The sequence below is a fragment of the Euprymna scolopes genome, chromosome 1 (genome assembly GCF_053919585.1).
Source record: "Euprymna scolopes isolate OS-2025 chromosome 1, ASM5391958v1, whole genome shotgun sequence".
In the NCBI taxonomy this organism is placed as follows: domain Eukaryota; kingdom Metazoa; phylum Mollusca; class Cephalopoda; order Sepiida; family Sepiolidae; genus Euprymna; species Euprymna scolopes.
Window position 1 is genome coordinate 184,174,893 of NC_136482.1, and position 9,805 is coordinate 184,184,697.

The 9,805-nt window shown below is 33.3% G+C and overlaps 1 protein-coding gene across 1 annotated transcript in view; it reads left to right on the plus strand.

The window, feature by feature from the left end:
• The window catches only part of LOC145278202 (cell division cycle 7-related protein kinase-like), a 78,638-nt gene extending 69,936 nt beyond the window's left edge, over positions 1-8,702 (plus strand). Inside the window, exons 9-11 of the mRNA XM_080130490.1 lie at positions 920-1,002; positions 6,525-6,674; positions 8,333-8,702. Coding sequence (XP_079986616.1) covers positions 920-1,002; positions 6,525-6,674; positions 8,333-8,553 — 454 coding nt within the window. The 3' untranslated portion in view covers positions 8,554-8,702. The remainder of the gene's footprint in view (positions 1-919; positions 1,003-6,524; positions 6,675-8,332) is intronic.
• Positions 8,703-9,805: the final 1,103 nt, after the last annotated feature.

Here is a 9,805-nt window from a genome sequence, read left to right on the forward strand (position 1 = left end):
TTTATTTAATTTGTATTTAATTATTATTAGCCGACATCAGTTGGGTTTAAAACTGGAATTAATCTTTATTTATTTTAGCTATGAGTTATTTCTCTGTTTGATTTTCATAGATGAAGATGGATGTGTTTTATGTTTCCAACATGTCGTCCACTTTCAGAAAAATTGTAACAAGTTAGGATATTCGGTGTATAGTATATGATTTACCCCTCTGCTCAGCAATGTTTCAACTTAGCAATGCTGGGTATATAGCTAGTATATATATATTAGTGATTGGACAATTCCAATATGTTTTCCTTAATTCTGATACCATTACTAATGAAAATTCTTTTAAAATCTGTTTAGCTATAAAGTTGTTTTTTTTTTTTATATTACTGCAAAAACGTGTGATATGTGCATCTATAATACACTTGTGTGTGTGGGTGGATGATCTATAGATTCCAGTTTTACTGGTAGTTTAAGATCAATAATAAATATATATCATTTTAGTATTAACAAAGTTTTAAACAAAAACAATTTAAAAAAACAAAAAAAAAACAGAACAATTAAAACAATCAGTTTTTGGCATCAGAAAATAGAAACAATTTTTTCCAATTCCAATACCCCAAAAAGTTCTGATTATTTTCAGATTTTTTATTAATCATCTCAACACACACACATATATATATATATATATCCTAATTTTATTTTTTGTTTTATTATTTAAATCTTTTTTTCAGATTTTTCAATCTTACTGTCTGAAATGAATCATTGTCCTAATTTTGTCAATCATAGGAATTTGTATTTCCTCTTTGTAATCTTTCATAAAATTATCTTGAAATTGAAAAAAAAAGTCCCAACATGGTTTATAATCGATTAAATTTTACAAAAAAAAGTCTTTATTTTATTTTTTTTATTGTCTAATCCTACTTATCTTTGGCAGAGTGAATCAGATTGCTCCACGTGCTGGTACGCCAGGTTTTCGGTCTCCAGAAGTTCTGATGAAATATCCACATCAGACTACAAGTAAGTTATATTCTAGTTGAATGTACCCGGCACTGTCCAGGTTTGTTATAGTATATTTCTTGTTTTGTATTATTTTTAATTATCAATATGACTGAAAGATAGATACTGTAATGTTTTAAACTGAACTCTAGAAAATCTTATACAAATTATATATATATATATATATATATAAAAAATGATAATGAACTAAAAATATGGTGAGCTTCAAATTTGCCACTCTTGTTTCAGTTTGCAAATGTCAATTCCTTAAAAAAACAAAAAAAAACAATAGGATATTGATGATGGCAGGTGTATTTTTTTTTCTACTCCCCACACATACCTTTAGAGTGAAGTGGAATGAATTTTTTTTTTGTCGAAGATTACATGTGATTTTAATTTCTTTGTAAGGGGGAGGGTGCTTGCCACTTTGACTCAGTAAGATGAGATCGAACTTGGTCGTAGTGGTAGTTTTATTTTATTTATTTTTTATTTATTTATTTTTATTTGGGAGTGGGATTCTTGTCACACTGACTTACGGTTAAGGGGAAGGTTGTTTGACGAAGAGGACTTATAATAAACCTATGTTAGTGATACAGTAAGTAATTATTATTTATTACTAACTTTTTAGAATACCCCCCCCCATTAAAAAAAAAAAAGCTCACTATGTCTGTGTGTCTGTCTCCATTTTTCAAATTGTATCTCCTAGACGGATGGTCGTTGTACGGCGTGCGTTAGCTTCAAAAGATTGCATTTTTAGTGCAGAATTTTATTAGAGAGGTTTACTTAGTTAAAATATTTGCTAAGGACTTCAAAAAGGGGCTCAAACTTGAAATGACACCTTGATGAGCATAGCACAATGGCATCTTTCTGCACATGCATACATCGTGTAAAAGAGAGGTCTTTTTATTTAAGTATTTCACAACCTTGGTGAATGGTTTGTCTCTTTAGTGTAGTGGGTAGCGTGACTGATTACCAATATGATTGTTGTGGTTTCAAGCCCCGTCATTTGCTTTTTTTTTTTTTACATTCCAATATTATTGATTTTTAAATGTTATGTAATATGATATCGACTTATTTGTTATCTTAAAAAAAATCACGTAAATAGATCAAGTAATGACATTTTGTACTGGATTTACTCCTAAACTAATTAACCGATCATTATGAATGATTATATATTTTTGTGTATTGGATTCACTCCTAAACTAATATACTGACCATTATGAATTTTGATTATGTGTATATATTTCTCAGTATTGGATTCACTCTTAAACTAATTAACTGATCATTATGAATTTTATATATTATGTTTGTAAATTTGTATAGATGTTATATTCCAAAAATCACATACAATGATCACTTTTTAATGTATTTATGTGTATAAGAAATTCTATCAAATTAATAAGGTACTTGCGCAGTATAGTACTCATATGAAAAACAAAGAAAATTTTACCTGTGACATACATAAAAATTAATAAAACCTAAAATCACATTATATATTTGAGTAGTATGACTTACATATGAGAAATAAGATGCTTCTTCACTATAGCACTCAGAAAATAAAAATTCTTACTCTAGATGCACAGAAAATTTAGCACAACAGAAAGTTAGATAAAAATATCAAGTTCTTTCATTTTTAAATTAGAAAAAAGGTACTTGTACAGTATAGTACCCATGTGAAAAACAAAGGAAATCTTACCTGTGACGTTCATAAAAATAATCCAAACCAAAAATCATGTAATATATTCAAGTAGTATGACATTTATATAAGAAATAAGGTACTTCTTTAATATAACACTCTAATATAAAAACAAACTCTCACCTGTGACATACGGAAAAGTTTGCACAACAGAAAATTATGTAAAATCATCAAGTAGTTTCATCTCTATATTAGAAACAAGGTACTTGTACATTATCCTGCCCAAGAAATAAGGTAGTTGTGCAGTATAGTAGTCAGATGAAAAAACAAAGAAATCCTACCTGTAACGTGCATAAGTTATTAAAACTGAAAATCACATTATATATTCCAGTAGCATGACTTAAATGAGAAATAAGGTGCTTTTTCACCATAGAACCCATATAGAAAAAAAATTCTTACTCTAGATGCACACTGGTGCTACCAGATCAGGCTGCCCTGTGGCTTCCTGAGACGAAATGCACCTACATTGACGTTTTTTTGTTTTCTGATCTTTTTTGTAAAACTTAATTATGTTCTGCAAAACCAAAAACAAAAACAACAGCCTATCTCCCTCCCCTTTTTATTTTATTTTTTCCTACCTTAACCCGGTCCTGGATATGACCTTAAACTACATCCGATGGTGAAGTCCGGCTTACGGGCTTGGGGAGTGTGGAGCCACCTCTTAATTGCTCTAACAAGCTGCATTTGTAAGACCATGGAAAGGATTATAAACAAAAGACTAATCTGGTTCCTGGAAACAGAGAATCTTATTACAGAATTTCAAACAGGATTCAGGAAAAACCGAAGTTCAATAGACCACATAGTCAGACTTGAAACCTTCATCAGAGAAGCCTTTGTAAGGAAGGAACATTTAACAGCAGTGTTTTTTGACATGGAAAAAGCCTACGATACTGTGTGGAAGTACGGTGTTACAAGGGATCTGAAGGCGCTTGGACTAAAAGGCAGAATGCCAATTTTTATTGAAAATTTTTTAAAAAATAGACGGTTCAGAATAAAGGTTGGCACAGCTCTCTTGGACTTGAAGGAACAAGAGAATGGAGTACCTCAAGGGAGTATACTGTCAGTGACCCTGTTCAGTATCCGAATTAACAACATTGTAAAAAACCTTAACCCTGGGGTAGATTGCTCCCTATATGTGGATGACTTCCTAATATGCTGTAGATCTAGATATATATCTATAATAGAAAGGAAGCTTCAATTGTGCTTAAACAAAGTAATGAGATGGACGGAAGAGAATGGATTTAGATTCTCCAAAAGAAAAACGAAATGCATGCATTTCTGCAAACTAAAGAACATGCATAATGATCCTGTTCTAACCATGGAAGGAACGCCCATACCCGTTACTGACCAAAACAAATTCTTAGGGATTTTATTTGACAAAAAGTTAACATTCATCCCACACATAAACTATCTGGAAAAAAAAATGTAACAAAGCTGTAAATCTTTTGAGAGTGGTAGCATATACCGATTGGGGTGCAGACAGGGAAACACTCCTTAAACTTTACAGAGCACTAGTCCGTTCAAAGCTAGACTACGGTTGTTTCATATATGGATCAACCCGAACATCATATATAAAAAGCCTAGACCCTATTCACCATACTGGCCTAAGATTGGCCCTAGGAGCATGCAGAACCTCCCCCGTGAACACTCTATACACGGAAGCACATGAACCCCCACTAGATCTAAGGCGAGAAAAAGTTAGCTCTTCAATATTTACTCAAACTGAAGTCTTGCCCAAACAACCCTGCATACCAATGTACCTTCTATCCTAAATATGAAGAACTCTTCAACATGAGAGGAAAAACTATCAAAACTTTCGGGCTCCGAATGAAGGAAAGCATTGAAGAATCGAAAATTCCAATCTCCAGCATTCACAACTTCATACTGCCTAAAACACCCCCATGGACCATGAAACAAGTAGAAATAAAACTGAACCTCAACAAAAAGTCCAAATCTACCACAAACCCTATTGAATACCACGACGAACTTCAACATTTAAAATTACGATATTCAAACTACACCTTTATCTACACAGACGGGTCTAAAAGCAACAATCACACTGGATGTGCAGCAACATACCATAAAACCACAATGAAGAGAAATCTTCAAAATGAAGCATCTATATTCACTGCAGAGACTATAGCTATCGATCTAGCACTCAGCATAATTTCAGAGGAAACCACCAAAAACTTCATCATTCTCACAGATTCTCTATCAGTCCTATTATCTATACAAAATCAAAAACAAGAAAATCCACTAACAACAAAATTAATAGAAAAAATCAATATCCTTTCAACTACTAAAAACATTATTCTTGTCTGGATCCCCAGCCATGTGGGGATCAAAGGCAATGACAGGGCAGATACAGCTGCAAAAAGATCTTTTCACCTTCCAACTGACAATTTTAAGATTCCACATACTGATCTTAGACCCCAGATAAAAGCATACATACAGGAAAAATGGCAACTGCGGTGGAGTCAGCAAGAGGGCAGCAAATTATACTCAATCAAACCTGAACTTAAGGAACGATGTCCGGACATCAAGAGATCACGCCGGGAAGATGTGATACTGACTCGGCTGCGCATAGGACACACCAACTTTACTCATTCTTATATACTAAATGGAGAATCGGCGCCAGAGTGCATCCCATGCCAGGAGACACTCACAGTAAAGCATATCCTAGTTGGGTGTGATGACCTCGCCCCAACTAGAAAATTATATTATACAGAAAACAATATGGAGGACCTTTTTGAAAAGGTCAACTCAACAAATATTCTAGCATACCTAAGGAAAGTAAATTTATTTAAGAAAATTTAAGGTCACCCAAATATACACATCCATGTATAAATACAACATTTAATTTCTTAGTTCAATATTATAAAAAAAGGGAGGAAAGGCTGAAAAAGCCCCCCCCCCAATAAAAAAAAAGTTAAAAAAAAAAAAAAGAAGACTCCGTCATTAAATAACCACATAGGTTGATATGCCGTAAAACCAATCAATCAATCAATCAATCTAGATGCAGAGAAAATTTAGCACAACAGAAAATTACTTAAAAGTATTGGGTTCTTTCATTTTTTAATTAGAAAAAAAAAGGTACTTGTACAGTATCCTACCTAGAAAATAAGGTACTTGTACAGTGAAGTACCCATATGAAAAACTAAGAAATTCTTATCTGTGACGTACATAAGTCATCAAAATCGAAAATCATGTTACCGAAAATTTAGCATAACAGATAATTATGTAAATTATTTAAATATGTGTTGTACAGGTAAGGAAATTTTTTTCCACATATGTGCTGTAAATTTCCTGTCCTAGGGAAGGTACAATTATTCCATACATTTGTTGTGTAATACCCGCCCTAGGGTAGGTAAATATTCTTTTGCTATAGATGGCAAATGATACATAGACATAAAAACTTCCTGTATCTTAAGAATAACAGGTATGTTCCAAATTTTTCTCATGGTCTTATACGATCCCGAGCAACGCTGGGTGACCTTGCTAGTAAATAAATAAAATTTACACAGAATTTATCTGCCATTGCAATTTTATTTCATTTTTTTTTTTTTTTTTTTTTGCCTTAAAATTAGAATAAGCTAGAAATGGGATCATTTTATATTAAATGTCACATTTAGGTGGTGGACCTCCGAATTGGGAAATTTGGAAGGGTGGGAGGTCATCTCAATTTCAAATTTCTTTCCTATTTTCACTCATGTTCCCGTCTAAGTATTTTATCTCTGCATTGCTGTAATGTTTTGTTGAAAAGGGAGTTTGTCATTTGGGTTTCTAATCTATGATAAAGCGATACGCTCGTTAATTATAACATTTAAATGTTTTGTTTTTAATTCAGGTGTTGATATCTGGTCAGCAGGAGTGATTTTTCTATCCTTGCTTAGTGGACGTTATCCATTTTTCAAGGCCAACGATGACCTTACTGCATTGGCTCAAATAATCACGCTAATGGGCAGTGAACCTGTAAAAAAGGCAGCTAAAACAATTGGTAAGCAATTTGTCATAGAAAATTTTAGAATTTGATTTATCTTTGTTCTGGAAATTTTTTTTTTTTTTTTTTTTTTTGCAGGAAAAAAAAAAAAAATCAATATGATTGTGGACAACAGTTGAAAGAAAAACAAATTTCTTTTCACAATCATATCCTGATTTTTTTTTTTTTCTTTTTTTCATACTTTTTGATTGATATGCCGTATGATCATTGTTGATTATTAATGATTTTTGTTTTTACTTAAATCTACATTCTTCATGTCATGTTTGGTGTGATTGCTTGCATGTACAAAGGCTCATTTATCTAAAATTTTATTTCATAAATTTTGTCTTACTTCAGAAATTTTTTTTTTCCCCTAGTATCTACAACCATATTCTGAGTTTCCTACTCGTCTGATATCCCTTCGTTGGGTAAATTGCCCATTTATGGCAAAGATATGCCATATGATTATTGACGATTATTAGTTATTAACATAGATTTTTTTTTTTTTTTTTTTTTTTTTTTTACATACTTAACTTTGAAAAAAAAATATCTCGTCTTCATGTCATGCTATTCTCTCTAACCCTAACCCAAACATTGTATGCAGAGACGGTTGCAAAGGAAATTACAACTTTGACACAAACTTTCCAGGTACAAGAAAAGTTTTTTTTTTTTTCTTTGTTTACCACATCGGTCATGGCACTAGTATGGTCTCTCTTTCTGATCGCCACTGTCAATCAAAAGAGCAAGAGTCGTAGGGTGTATGGGAACCAAGTTCCACATGCAAGCAAACACTCAGACACAAACTGATGACTTTAAGACGATCATAATTATCGCCCTTTAATTTTGACAATGCCATTCTTTGCCACAAGTGGGTGATATCTCACTTCCGTATGTGGTTTGTATTCCTCTTCCTCCCTGGGACCTGGAATCATGCAGATGTGTCAAAACTACTCTCCTGTTTTGCACTCCCACCAAAGAATCTTGAAACAATTGCGCAAGTAATGTTTTCTTATACCTTTTCAGTATTGAACTGTTTAACATTGCATGTGGATTAATTCCTCTAAATAAAGCACATCGGTTGTAAATATAATTTCGGCAAATTTCGTGTACTCATTTTTTGACTAAGGGGACCATGCGACTATCTCTAATCCTCTACTTAACAAAAAACACCATTCGCTCGTTATGGGTGAATAGACATCTCGCTACTCAATTCCTTACAATCCTCTGTTAGACATGATCCTAAATAGTAATGACAATACATCCAAGTGATTATATGCCTTGTTTTGGATGAAAGAGTAAAAAAAAAAAAAAAAAAAAATCTGTATCAAGACTGTTGGAAAAAGCCTGAACCAGCAATCCTATCCCTCCCCAAGCCAGGAGTAACTTGGCAACTTTTGTTCAATTAATCATATACAATCAGTATTGTGCTTCAGTATTAGAATAACCTGTTGAGGTTGTTCAGAAGTTTTCTTACTTTAGTGACACCATTGAAGCACAGAGAAGAGGCCAAGGAAAACAGGTGTAAGTGATAAGAACAGAGTTGAGAGAAAGGGATAAATAAAGACCTGACCAGAGATAGAAATTAACTTCCAAACTAATCTAAAATATATGGGAGCATTTAAAAAAATAAAAAAAAATGTTAAAAAGACAAATGAAACTTTTTTTTTTTTCTTCAGGAAAAGATTTAATTTGCTTGCCTCAAGCCAAAGCGATGAATCTGCAGAATCTTTGTTTTAATTTCCGAAACGTGGCAGCAGATGACAAAAATAAATCTGCCTCCAAATTCATCGAAGCTGTTACACATTTGGCCTTTGACCTTTTAGGCAAAATGCTTGACCTTGACCCCAACAGTCGAATCACAGCCGAAGATGCATTGCAACACAAATATTTCCATTGAAAGAAAAAGAAATAAGTACATTTTGCGTTTTTGTTCCTAAAAAAAATACTTTTGTGAGATTTTTGAACTTGTTGAATTGAAATAAAGTTTTCAAACGCTTTTACAAAGAAAACAATTGTTTAAAATGTAAATAAATTATTTTATCAATATTTTTTTTTTTGTTTTTTTTTTTAATGCATGAAATAAGTTTTTTTTTTTTTTTTTTTTTTTTTTTTTCTCCAGTGGATTTAGTTGTAAAGATGTGTCCATTCAATCTGAGCATTTAACGATAAAAATGTTATTTAAAATGAAGAATGACAGACAAACCGACTCGCCTGTCTACATAATTCATTGTTACTTGTTTTTATGACGTTTTGTAAGCATGTGTAGCACAGATATTGCAGTGATAGATACTTGGCCAGAGGAAGAGGTGGGGGCAGGAAGCTGGAGATATCTCTGGCCAAAGTCACAACACAGTAACAGAGCGCATATGAAAATAGCAGCAGCAGCTGACGGATAGATAGCAAAGGTATTAACAGCAGCAGCCGTTTGAGCACTTTGCAAATTAGTGTGTACAGGCTTGCATGACAAAAGTACTGCATGGGGTCGGAGAGAAAGAAAAATGCATATCGGGTGAGAAGGACTTGTGGTGGCGAGAGACTTTTTAGCTGATGTCTAGACAACAGGGTTTTTTTTATCTCATGGCTAATGAAATCTTTAAATATAAAAGCGAAACTGTATGTATGTATGTTCGCTTTTTGTGTATGCCTGTAAAAGGCTTTTTTCGCTGGACTTCTCGCTCGGTTCATTCCTTAAAACTTTTTATATCACGACTAAATGAATATCTATGAGTTACGAACGGGGTGGGGGTCGCCTGTCTATTTAATTTGCCCAACTTTCACGCGCTATTTGTTTCCAGATTTTTAGAGCATCCTGTGTATATCTCAATTTTCAGTATAAAACAAGCAAAAACTGACTTGCAGCCGCGTCATGTTTCAAGGTCACACATCACGCGACTTGAGTTTGTCGCACCTGTTAATTTCATTTTAACAACGTTAAATTAAAACGCTGTTCATTCCTCTTCTGTTGTGGCCGAGATGGTTAGGTCCCAGGGTTTTTTCCCCATTTTGTTTCCACTTCCACGTCAAAGGTTCGGGGTTCAAGCCTACTTTCCTACTAAAACTTTCTTTTTTTCTTTTACACCTCCAAACACCTAGCCAACGTTTTTGTTTTTAAAACAGGGTTGTTTTGATCCCCCAACACACACACCTAC